Genomic DNA, 13,381 nt, shown 5'->3' with positions numbered 1-13,381 from the left:
ATAACTTCCCTTTAATCTTTGAAGTTTTTTGTGAATTTGTATGTCTTTTTATACGTAAAGTAATATTGCGATACTTTTGCATCCAAATGACCTGTCGCTGTTGGCCAAAGTTGGTGCGCGGCGGAAGGGTTGGCTGAAGGGCCAGGGGCCAGGTCCTGCACACTACCTCCTGCAGGCGGCCAACCCCCACAAGTGCTAGGGGGTTATGGTATTCCTACTCTGTCCCCTTCTATATGTTTTTAAAATATTTCCAGGACTCGGTGACCGAGCCCCCGAGTCCTATAATAGCGGCTGCAACATTTTTTCATGTTGAGGCTGCCAGTCACATTGCTCGGACTCCCACAGACCTGACCAATCAGAATTCATTTTTTGTTGTGTTTTTTTCCCATGGGACAAATACCTACAAATTTGTAAACTTAATTCCTCTAATATTGTGCCAGAATTACACCAGATCACAAAAATCAAATTTTCTGAGTAAAGATCTAGCTATCTGTCAAAAATGGTGTAACTGCTCAGCCATTTGTTCTGTATCATTGTCTAATTTTTCCTATGGAAAGTGCATGGGGGGAAAAAAGTGCTTTTTTACCCCTACTTTTACTCTGTCTCCTTTTGATGGATCACCCAAAACCTTCCAGGAAGGTGCCAAGGTGGATGAAGTTTTTTTGTTGTAAAGTTTTGTGAAGATCTGTGAAACAGCACCAAAATAATAGCAAAAATAAAACAGTTTCCTATGGAAACTTTGACTCCTGCAGCACTACTATATATGTGTGTGTGTGTGTGTGTGTGTGTGTGTACGCACGCGTGTATGTATGTGAGAGATACAAATAAAAAAAGTGCAAAACTGTGAGTTTTTCCGTAAATGCTATTTGCTATCATTCACTGTGGAGCAGAGCATGGGAAATGTATATATGTACATATCCCAACCTAATCTGCCTAAAATATAGTAGGGCCCATTTATCACAGGTGGCATGCAGGGTAGCGCACAAAATATATCCTTTCTACTTAATATTTATTGAGGTTGTTTTGTGTTCATTTTAACTACAATGTAATAAGCTTAATGTAGAGTGTTCTGTTCTGCAGCTTCGAATTTTTAGTAAATATAAATAGATCACTCCACATTTTGTGTCGTGCATTTTCCTGTGATGTTTTGAGGTCACTGGGGTCGAATGGTGCTCAATAAGCCTAAGTGGCATTGCGGGACTCCTCACATGTATGCACACATGAAAGCACACGTGTATGACCTGTTTGCCCTTTTGCATTGCAGCCAGCCCCTCACGTCATAGTATATCTGAATGGAGAATGCAGAGCATCGCCCGGGACTCAGATGAAAGCTCGGATGATGAGTTCTTTGATGCACATGGTAAGTGTTGGACCGCAGCCATCATTTCTGGTTATGTTTCTCCATAGTAGGATAGAAATTAGTGGCAGGCAAGGCTTTAAGTGGGGTAGGTCCTGCCGGGTCTCAGACCAGGAAGTAATTAAATACTGACTTTGAAACGAGTCCCTACTGGGCCCTATCATTATGTCCTCAACTTTACAGGCAAACACCTAGATCGCTTCCCCAGTAGTAACTCTGAAAACCCTCTAGGTAATCCACTTCAGTGATGCACTCAGTCCGTCTTTACATTTCACATCTAACCTCATTGTGCATACCGTAGAATATTTACTCTCCAGATGTTGTGTTTCTGTATTTTTTTGGCAGCATGTAGGTCTTTTATAGTGCATGCAATCAGCCTCTGGGTATCTGGACGAGTTCAGCTTGTCGGTAGGTATCTGTGACAGGCTTTGAGAGCTCTGGAGTTGACACTGACGAGAGCAAGCATCTCACGCGTCTGACACTAGGCAGTAGATGTGTTCAGACTTCCTTCTCATCCAGTCCTTGGCATGTCTGCAGAGCACACAGGCAGTGGTCACATATGTGCCAATTGTAATTACCATTTTATGTGAAAAGTGTGACCGAAGGGAAGGCAAAAGACACAAATGGGCCCCCTTTAAATATTTTTAAAAATTTGTGGCAAGTCTGACCCCATTTGTGCTTCTGATGAGCAGGGAGGTGCTCCAGAGTAAGTATTGCCACCGTACATCTGTGTGGCCATGATGGTAGTCTTACCAAAATCTGATAAACCCTTAACCCAGTGCGCCTCTTACAGGCCAATTTCATTGATCATCCTTGAAGCCAAAATTGTGGCAAAAGGCTCTTGCTAATGGCTAATTAGAGTTGGGAAATCTCTTATTAAAGTAGATCAAAACAGCTTTATGCTGGCAAGAGGGTTGAGACACAGTATCCGTAGACTCCACATAGCACTGGCGCTAATAGACAAATTGTCAGAGCCCATGAGAAAGCCTTCTATTTCATCAAATGGCCTTTCCTTCAGAAAGTATTTGAAAGGGTGAACTTTGGCTTATATTTATGAAATTGTTTTGTGCTGTTATACTGTCCCCATGGGCAAAATTCTCTGTTAATTGCATAGTGTCGTGGAAATGTTTGCTACGAAGAGGTAGTCATCAGGGCTGCCCTCTTTCCCTCCCTTAACTTTTCCCTTCATATCAAGCTTGTGGCAGAATGTATACAGAGGGATGTGCAGATCTGTGGATGGCAACATTGAAGACCACATCTCCCTATATGCGGAAGATGTCCTAATATGTGTCCATCAGCCAGAATTGTAAGTTCCTAGGCGGACACAGATTTTGAAAGTCTATAGAGCGACTTCTGGCCTTTCTGTAAAGTGTGGCAAATTGGCTGTTATCCGGTGCTGGAGTCCCCCCTATATTCACCCCCAGGCCCCACCACCATTCCATGCGAGAAGGGTACATAGGAATGCACATTTCAAATTAGTCTCACATTAGCCTTACCACATATGCTAAATGTTCTCCAAAATTCCCCATATCGGATAGCTCCGCAATGGATTCCTAAATTACAGACTAGTATAAATAACTATGTGTGGCATGGGTTTCCTCCAAGAGTGTTGAATGAGAAAGGCATCCAAGCATCATATGACGGTGAACAAGCTGGTGGATATGCAGCTATGCTACTGGGCAACACTCATGCTTCCAATCAATGATTGGATCTTCGGGGACTTGGTTGACCCTGCTATAAGATTACAGAGAGCCACAGTGGACTGGGTGGCCCTTTGGTCATGGTTATATGGAACTAGGATCCCAGTGTTGATACCTTCAGTAACAGCTGTACCATTAAAATGTTGGTGGAGGATGTTGATGGGATTGCACAAGACGATTACTAAAGAAACACCACTGCGGCATGGCTCATGGTTAAAAGAAACTTCCCAACTGAAGGGATTTAAGTACTGGGACAGGTCGGTAATCTCTAAACTGGGCGAAGTCTGGTCACACAACCAGATACTTTCCTGCGAACAACTAACGAAGGAGTACGAGCTGCATCGGCCACAATTATTTCCCTTTAGCAGTTAATGCATGCGGTGGAGGCCTATAGGCAGTGCTTGAAAGGGAAAAGTGCAGGTACTCTGTATGTGAGTACCTGCTTGTTTCTGAGAAGTGCCGGTACTCTCCAATGAAAAGTATTACGTTTTTCTTGAGAAGTGCAGGTACTCTCTCTCTCAAAATAAAAGAGTGCCGGTACTCAGTGCCGGAAAGTACCGGCCCATTTAAAGCACTGCCTATAAGATTGCCCCAACCTGCTTCCTAATTTCAGTACACTGGAATCCAAACTATCTATGACTGAAATTGTGGGGAAGGGAATTTTTGGCTAATACAGGACTCTGGTGGTTAAAGTATTGGATCCTGGGGTAAAATTACAGGAGAATTGGGAGTTGGATCTTGGGAAAGTAGATGACGAAGACTGGGTGGAAGTGAAGATGGCAGCCAGACGACTGGTAACTCCTGCCTGATGGATCCGTACTCAGAGTAAATACTTTCACAGGATATATTATATCCCTGAGAGATTGTGGAGGATGGGGAAAGGTTATATCCTGGAATTCTGTAGATGCAGGCAGTATGGCACTTTATTGCACATGATTTGGTCCTGCCGTGATATGCAGCAGTACTGGGCACACATCCTGAACACACCGGAAGTAGTGATCAAATACCAATGTAGCAAGATCCCAAGATGGCAATACGGGGGATGTTACCGAGGTGGGACGGTCATCGGGGTCAAAAGACATTGTTTGGCATCAGGTGTATCCTTGCCATTTGTGACATGGCAGGCTATCGGAGGTCTAGAGGGACCTCCCATTCTCCGAGTGGATTAGAGGGATGATTGCTGCTCTACTGCAGAGAATGTCCAAATAAGCACATAAAGATAGGGGCTCTTGTTGGGATTATTTTACTATAATTAGACCACACCAACGCCAATTGATTCCAACCTGAGAGAATTACACCACAATTGGCTGCGTGGAGGTATATCCCCTTATTGGTGTGGAGTTTGCATTTTAATGTTGTGTCACTTACACTGTACTGTAAACTGATCGTAAGGTAATGGTGTACATCTGCATGTTAAACGAGGTTAGGAAGTCATTATGCATCAAACTGATGTTCAACTTCTTAAAAGCCAATAAACAGACTGTGTGTGAATGTGTGTGTTTTAGTGTGTGAACAAACCTGTCTGTGTGCACACCCGTGTCGGTACTTGTGCACCTATCCGTTTCTTTTAGTGTGTGCGTGCGTGCGTGTGTGTGTGTGTCCGGCCATCTCCGCTGAGCAGGGGTGAATGATTACCCACGAGTTCCAATACATCGTTTTATTTAATCTTGATGATGTTATTGTTATACATATTATATATTTTATATTTTGCTTCTCTAGTTTATTTCACTTATTTTTATTAGAAGAGGTTTTATGAAGTCAATAGAGCCCATTTGTTCCCCCAGATTTGCCCAGAATATCCATTACATGGCCCTTTGGACAGTTTTGTTTCTCCTGCGAATTTTCTTTACAGCCCCGTTTGCATTAGTTTGCACTGTAACCAATGTTAGTTCTGTAAAAAAAAAAAACCTGTAACCCATGAGTGCTCGTGGCATTAATGAAGCCTGGTGCAGCTGTGCCAGTTGTTGGGTGAATAGAGGTCATCATGTTCAGGTGTGCATCTGAACTTCCACATCCCCTCCGCTCTCTGTGGTCTTCCATAGCTTTCAGTTTTGTGAAAATACTGCGAGGCCTACCTTGGAAATAGAAAGAGAGGAAAGACTATCACAGCCAAGGGGCACTTCACAAACGCTAGTTTGTTGGAGTGCTTCCATAACACAGGTATTTGGTATTAAAAACAGAGTTTGAGCCTCCTCTCTGGTCCCTATGGTTAAATGAAGCAAGGAGAGAAAAGAATTGAGATATCTGTCTGTACATTTAAGTGATTCTTAAGTGTCCATCATTTTCGGATGACCATTTACGGACACACCATCAAAGAATCGACAGCAGGTTACACTTTGTTCTGTTTCCTTTCTGCAGAGGATCTCTCAGACACGGAAGAAGTGTTCCCTAAAGAAATCTCGAAATGGAGTTCAAATGAATTGATGGACAAAATTGGAAGACCCGAAGGTGACGATATCCAGGGTGAGCATTTCCAATGTATTCAAACATGCTTCCAACGGGTGCTTGGGGTGTCTGCATCTCTCAGATGGTGTTTGGGATGTGACTCTCTCAGATGGTGTTTGGGATGTCTGCCACTACCAGATCGTGATGGGGTGTCTGCCTTTTCCAGATGGTATTTGGGATGTCTGTCTCATCTAGGTGGTGTTTGGGTGTCTGCCTCTTCCAGATGGTGTTTGGGATGTCTGCCTCTGCCAGATGGTGTTTGGGTGTCTGCCTCTTCCAGATGATGTTTGGGAGGTCAGTCTCTACCACCCACTTTCTGTGGTCTGCTAAATTTCCCTGTGAGCTTTCTTGTGTGAACCTACAAACATACCTTTTGATTTTGCTTTGTAAAATGTTGTTTTTCTTTGAACTGCAAAGGATGCAGGACCACTGTTACCGTTCCCTGTAAGACACAGACAAACGGAGGGTGGGCTATTAACTACGTTTAGCACAGAATGAAGGGGACATTTTGCAAACTTGAACACAAGGTGAGGCAACCCATGATGCTCTTCCTGCATTTTGAGTTATTGTAAACACTACCAGGCTCCCTATTTGCTTTTTACGGATGCTAAATCCTTCCACGTCAGCAGGACACTGTATCCAGTCCTGAGCTTTTCATTCGACAACCTAATGCATTCTGGGAGTTGTTAGAAAGTTTTATTGTTTGGGTACATAGATGGCTAAAAATGCAACTTTTTTTCCTGACAAGTTTGCAGGCTGCATCCACAACAGAGGTTACAAGCAAGCCTTACCCAGAACAATAAAACACACAATATCAGTCCATAATGCACATAAGGTGGATAGTATTCTAAGCAGCTGTTAGGATCTGCAGTGAGCAGGTATGTCCCCCCAACTCCCTGCTTCTCCGCCCCCTTTCTAAGTGCCCTGCAGTGATCCCCTGTCCCCCTTCCTCAACAAAATGGAGACCATTCATTCGACCTGAAATCCAGGCTGGTGTGTGCTGAGAAGCTGCTTCCTGTCTCCCACAGCTGGTCCTTTGCCTGGAATTAGATCTCACAAGTACACACACATTGTCACACAGCCGGGTTTTGTGTGACTTGTGTGATGTAGAGAGCCAACATTCTCTGTAGTATCAGGGTGTTGTACTTGTGATGTTTTGATAACAAGGATTGTTAAGATTTAACCATGTTCGATAGTTGGATGGGGCGCAAAGAGATGACTAGTGTTAGTCCAGATTGGTTACCTCGTGAGAGCATCTATCAGCAGCTGTGAAGGATGTACGGAAAGGGACGTTTGCAAGAGAGTTACAACGAGAAAGCGAAGAGCATGTATTGGTAGGACCATATATAGTGTCACTGAATTGAGATAAAATTATAAGAATGTTTAAAGAAAGAAGAACTAAAGTAGGGACTGGAAAAAAGTTATGAGAAAAGTGTCTAGGTGGTGAGTGTTTCTTGAGCCAGGAAAGTGGTGAAACCACATAAAAAGTTGGGAAGATTAGTCAAGATAGTGTGTTTGGTGGTATTGAATGTGGTAAGGGGAGTGAAGTGTTATTTCATAGTGGCAGAGATTTCTGTAGTAAGTGCACAACAAGAGGTTACCCGTTCAAAAATATGTGCGGGTCCACGTGGGTCTCAAAGATGCCTGAATTAAACACTATTTCATTTCTCTAGTTTCGAAGTAATTTTCAATAGTGTGGAGTATACAGTGCTTAATTTGTGCCTGTTGTTTCCGGGGCTGAGCACCGGCACTTATTTTTGAGGGCCGGAGCTTATTCTTCGGTCTCAAACATTTGCTGCGAGCAAAATACACATATGGGAAAGATGGATAAAGGGAAAAACGAAAAACCGCCACAAAGAGAGAAAGTAGAAAGCTGCAAGAGTGATCTGAAGGGTCAGGGAGTGGCTTTCTATGAATTGAAGAGGCCCGAGATTACGCCGCCTCAGCATTCTGTATTCGCACATTTAATTGCAGCAGCCCCGTGTTTAAAGGCTTTGGGCACCGGCACATTTTTATTTACAAATCAAGCACTGGGAGTATATGCTGTCGTTCTGTTCGGTGTGTTGCATGTGTCTGTTTTTTCTTGCATTGTTTTTTTGTGGTGTTTGTGTCTCCTTTCCTGTTCTGAAAAAAGAGAGACGTGTTGTGCTCTGTGTGTTTTGTTTTTGGTCTTGGCTCAGTTTGAGAGCGAACCACTAGCTTTTACCCGTGATGTTTTGAAGATGAGACTTTAGAGAGGTCAATCAAAACTAGAAGCTTTTCTGGTCAGTCATTCAGATTCACTCATCTGTATGTGGGTTGCTACATAAACTACCAACGTAAATTCACCCTTGGCCCCAGCGCTTTTCAAGAACCCTACTTGAACCCTTTTGGTCAATGTGGGGTTTTCCTTGCTTGGCCAACGTTGAGTTGACTTTCACCAGGAAACTCCCTTCCAGGCCCCCTATCATGAGAAAATGTCAGTTTTGCGTCTGCCTCAGGCTAGAGAGAGAAACTGTCTGAACTCATATCAGGGAAGAATTTCTGGCACCCATGGAACAAGACCAATTCATGTAACAACGCCATCCCTGTGCACCAAACATTCTGGATGTCTCTGCAGCTTTTGACACAGTAACTGCAAGGTCATCCTTAACCGCTAAGATACTTATGCCTAGAGCAGAGGAAGAGCTCCCACCTGAATTGCTTCCTTTCTGGCAAACCAGACTCTTCTGATCAAGCTTGGTACTTTATTTGCCAAAACATTCCCCATCACTAGCAAAGTGCCACATGGATCAGCCCACAACTTAATTGACAAAAGCATGCCCCCAGTGGCTCACATAATCAAGTCTCATAACATTGGATTTCATCCGTACCCAGGTGACACCCTTCACCAACCAAAGCCACAGGCGGGTTTCTGTGACTAGCCAAGAATTGGACCCTGTAAGCAAGTAGCCAAAACCGTCTGAACCAAATCATGCTCTGCCTCAATTGTGTCAAGCCCTGTGAGCAAGGGCCTGAACCACACTAAATCCACCTTTCTTCTCCATTGGCTGACCTACAGAGCCTCACCTCTGCCATCTGAAAAAAGTCAAAAACCTTAGATTTCGACTGGACAGTCATCTCTCATGGGCAGAAAAGCATTTTCCACCACATGTTCATAGACTTCATTTGGGGTCACAACTGTGACCCCTGGCTTGCCCCTTGCGACCCTGGCACTGCCTTTGCGACCGCTGGCCCCAGAAGTGTCAAAATCAGTGCCATGAACACACGGGCAGCGCATCCTTATGGACGTCTGTCGGGGGCTCCACTTTCTTTGTTTTCTGTCAATTTTTTATTACACTAATAGTGAATAATGTTATATCATTCACTATTAGTGTAAAAAAGAGTGAAGTACAATTAGATGGAATATGACGATCCCGTGGCAGCTGAGAAGTAAAACTTTTTTTTAAATGTCTGTTGTGTGTGTGCTTGTGAGTGAATGTGTGTTTATGTGAGGAGGCTGCATATGTGTGTGCATGTGTAAGCATGTGTCTGTGAGTGAAAGTAAAGGTCAAATGGCGTGTGGTGTCACTTCCGCAACCCCTGGCATTTTGGTGAATCGAGGTTCATGCACATATTCGTACAATAAGTCGTTTTGCCCTATGTTATCCATTCCTCTCTGGACCACACGAGTCCTCACAGTTGCTACATGTAGTTTGGAGCACTGTGTTGTAGGGTTTTAAAGAAAGTCTGTCTGTTCATTAATAATGAGGCAGCTAAACTTTGCTGTATCACTAGATGGTGTCATGCTGGTACTGCAGTGCTTCCCTTTTCTTGAAAGAAATTGGTTTAGGTCTTGCTTACAGTCTACTTTAGCCTTTGTTCCAATACCTTTTTTGTCCAATATATACATAGAGTAGGCTTTGGGTCTGCTTCTTGCTGGTGGTTTGATGCCTTTCTCGCCTATCTCATTTGTCTGCTCTTGGTTTGAAGGCTTTCCTCACTATTCTTGTGTTTGTCTGCCCCAGAAGCATTTCCATCTCATTATGCTTTGATGGGACGTGTTGTATCCTATTATTCCTCATGTCAGGACATTGATTTGTAGTGCACGAGGCACTATTTTTCTCTCCCTCTTCCCTCCCTCTCTCTGTTTTTTTTCCCTACAGTTTGGGTTCTTTGTGCCTGTTTTCCTGCTCCTCACTCACTTTTTATGAACAAAGTATGCACCCCCTACACTCCACCCACCGCCTGCTGCTAATACAGAGTATGGCAATCAATTTATGGTGTTTTTTTAAGCCACTCTAAGCTGGTACAGATGCACCTCATTTGTCCTTTACAGTGTAATTTTTTGCACCACCCCATGACTATGACTGAATTAACATTCTTCTAAATTTGAATAACGTTTGGAGGGTGGTCACAACACTTTGGCCTGATTTAGAGTTTTGCGGATGAGATTACTGCATCACAATATGACAGATATTCCATCCACCGTGTTATGATCCCGTGGTTTCCTATGGAAATTGTAATACATCGGACGGGATATCCGTCACATTTGTAACAGAGTACCCCATCCACCAAACTCTAAATCAGGCCCTTTGTCGTAAAAGACATTGTTTCCTGCCCTGGGCTTTATTGTGGCAATCAAATTCATTATGGATGTTGTAGCATTGGTTTATGTCATTTGAACTAATTCACTAAGACATCTTATAGCAATGGTTTGTAGGCGAACAGCCCAAGACCAAACAGCATCCATGATGACAACGAGTGATGCAACAACTCTAAGATTATGTGTTAGTCTGGAATTTCATTTTTTTAGTTATTTCAGAAAATGTTTTTATACATAATGTTGTTTGTTGAGTTTAAACTACAAATAAATGTTCAACACAGTGTAACCCTTGAAAAAAATACATTATAAAAGGAGAGCCCTACATGGAAACATAGAGTGGTCTGGCAGCCCTGTTGTGATTTGGGGACTGTAGCACCCCAGCTCCTGGTCCCATCTGGCACAGTCGCCTCACCTGCACTTATGGTGCTGATGCAACCCTGGTTGATGAGAGTGAACAGCAGACACAGCTGCTGCCAGGAAGGGGTGAGGGAGGAGTCAGCGCATGGAGCGGGTGGTGCGGTGGGCAGTTTAAAAAATAAATAGACTTACCTGCCCCTCGGTGATTCGCCGCTCCATTCCAGCCACCTCGTCTCGTGTGCTTCCCTCCTCAGCCAATCACGATGCTTCTCTCATGCTGTTACACAGCATGAAAGAAGTGCAGCGATTTTCCTGAGCGGGTAGAAATGCCACTCAGGGAGGGAGTGGGGCACTGTGCTTGGTCTCCACCCGGCTGTAAAATTCATGGGATTAGGCACACTTCCTTAACACAGTGCAGTATTTCTTCTTGGCATGTTTGATGTTGTTTGTTCACTGTGACATGTTTGCATATAGCTTGTTGGTACTGTCTGCTTCGTAGGAGTTGGGGTTGCATGAGAGGCACTTTGGAGATGAAGGGACTCACACATCAAACCAGTACGTTTATGCCTGCGATGTATGTTACTTTGCCGTTGTGGGAGTGTTCAGCCTTTTATAATTTTATATTTATTGTATAAGGTGACACGTACAGGGTAATCATCAAATCACCCGTAGAGGTCGATACAAATCTTTGAACTCATATAGGATTGTGATAACGTATTTATTAACATTAAAGAACAACCAAAACCAATTTTAAACAAATAACATTTGAATGTGGAGGCATTAATTATTCACACAACATGACCCATGTGGCCATGAATAACCACACCAGTTTTGTAAAGTTTAAACATTTATTTCCCTAGATTAACAACACTAACGTCACGTAAATCATATGAAGAACCAAACGGTACAAGTATAAGAACAACACTGGCTGACCGAAAGGAACAAAGAATCTTATTCTTCCCAATAATTGTATAATTAAATATTCAAGAATAACAATACAGAATATCAGCAAGAGAATATTATGTTCGATGGCATATGTTGCTGCAGATACACATGTTTGGCACAGTCCGCTGCCTGGTGTTGGGCTCGGAGTATTCCAAGTTGTTTTTCTTCGAAGAAGTCTTTTTGGTCACGGGACCGAAGGACTCCTCCCTCCTCGGCTCCATTGCGCATGGGCGTCGACTCCATCTTAGATTGTTTTTTTCCGCTGTCGGGTTCGGACGTATTCCTTTTCGCTCCGTGTTTCGGTTCGGAAAGTTAGTCAGAATCTCGGAAGAAAGCGTCGGTATTGTTCCGTTCGGTATCGGGATAGTTAGGTACATCGACACCGATCATCGGAAGACTTTGGGGTAGTTTCGATCCCCCATCGGGGCCTGGTCGGCCCGACCGCGTGCGACATCGAAGCCGATGGAACGGACCCCGTTTCGTTTCTGCCCAAAATGTCACAGTAAGTATCCTTATACAGATCAGCACTTGGTCTGTAACTTGTGCTTGTCCCCCGAGCACAAGGAGGATACCTGTGAAGCCTGTCGAGCCTTCCGGTCCAGAAAAACACTCCGGGACCGAAGAGCCAGGCGTCAACAAATGGCGTCCACGTCGACAAAACAACGTTTCGACGAGGAAGAGGAAACATTCTCGGTTCCGGAATCAGAATCCGGAGACTCCGACGTCGAACAACAGCAACAAACTGTGAGTAAGACGTCGAAAAGTAAATCCATCGACAAACCGAAAGCCCAGGGGACGCAACTGCCAACAGGCCATGGCTCAACCCATAAAGCAGGCGACCCGTCGAAGGCGCCGAAAAAGGGCACGCCCATAGCGAAGACACCCGACTCCGGTCGAGGGACCGCCATGGAGCAACCTCGGAGCCGAGAAAGCGGCTCCGAGAGACAAAAACAAAATACCGGCACCGAAAAACATCGGCACCGAGAATCCATGCCGAAAGGAACAAAAATTCTGTCGGTGCCGAAACCGAAAAAAGATTCTCTCTCGGCGCCGAAAAATACCACACCTTCATCCTACTCAGAGGAACAAGGAATGAGTGGCCAAATGCACAGATTTGGACAAGAGCTCCAAAGTGTAGAATCGGACTACACACAAAAGAGACTGTACATCCAGCAAGACACAGGGAAGATATCAACCCTTCCCCCAATCATGAGGAAAAGAAGGATCGGACTTCCAAAGGATGACGCACAACCACAAGCCAAAGTGGTTAAAAAAGTCACGCCTCCGCCCTCTCCACCACAGGCATCGCCGGCACAAACACCGCCACAAATGCACTCACCAGCGCAAACTACCATAAGTCATGACGATCAGGATCAAGACGCTTGGGACCTGTATGACACCCCAGTGCCGGACAATGATCCCGAGTCATACCCCACAAAGCCGTCACCGCCAGAGGACAGTACCTCATACTCGCAACTGGTGGCTAGGGCAGCAGAATTCCACAATGTCCAACTGCATTCCGATCCTATAGAGGATGATTTTTTATTTAACACCCTCTCGGCTACACACAGCCAATATCAATGTCTCCCAATGCTACCAGGGATGTTACGGCACGCAAAACAAATTTTTGAAGAGCCCGTAAAATCAAGAGCCATCACCCCAAGGGTGGATAAGAAATACAAACCACCACCCACAGACCCAGTGTTTATTACTTCGCAGTTACCACCTGACTCCGTGGTAGTAGGGGCAGCTCGCAAGAGAGCAAATTCACATACATCTGGCGACGCCCCACCTCCGGACAAAGAAAGCCGAAAATTTGATGCGGCAGGGAAAAGAGTAGCATCACAGGCAGCCAACCAGTGGCGCATCGCAAATTCACAAGCGCTGCTGGCCAGATATGACCGCGCACACTGGGACGAGATGCAACTTCTCGTAGACCATCTTCCCCAGGAATACCAAAAAAGGGCGCAGCAAATAGTGGAAGAGGGACAAACGATCTCAAACAATCAAATC

At 44.5% G+C, this 13,381-nt stretch overlaps 1 protein-coding gene across 8 annotated transcripts in view; it reads left to right on the top strand.

Moving 5' to 3' along the window:
* Nucleotides 1-13,381, top strand: part of PITPNM2 (phosphatidylinositol transfer protein membrane associated 2) — an 832,934-nt gene that overhangs the window by 554,616 nt on the left and 264,937 nt on the right. For all 8 annotated transcript variants that reach the window (XM_069214977.1, XM_069214974.1, XM_069214975.1 and 5 more), the window contains exons 8-9: nt 1,265-1,360; nt 5,416-5,520. In XM_069214977.1, the coding sequence (XP_069071078.1) occupies nt 1,265-1,360; nt 5,416-5,520 (201 nt within the window). The remainder of the gene's footprint in view (nt 1-1,264; nt 1,361-5,415; nt 5,521-13,381) is intronic.

Source organism: Pleurodeles waltl, chromosome 11, assembly GCF_031143425.1.
Source record: "Pleurodeles waltl isolate 20211129_DDA chromosome 11, aPleWal1.hap1.20221129, whole genome shotgun sequence".
Classification (NCBI taxonomy): Eukaryota; Metazoa; Chordata; class Amphibia; order Caudata; family Salamandridae; genus Pleurodeles; species Pleurodeles waltl.
The sequence above is the reverse complement of the archived record's forward strand: the minus strand, read 5'-3'. Positions and strand labels throughout refer to the sequence as shown.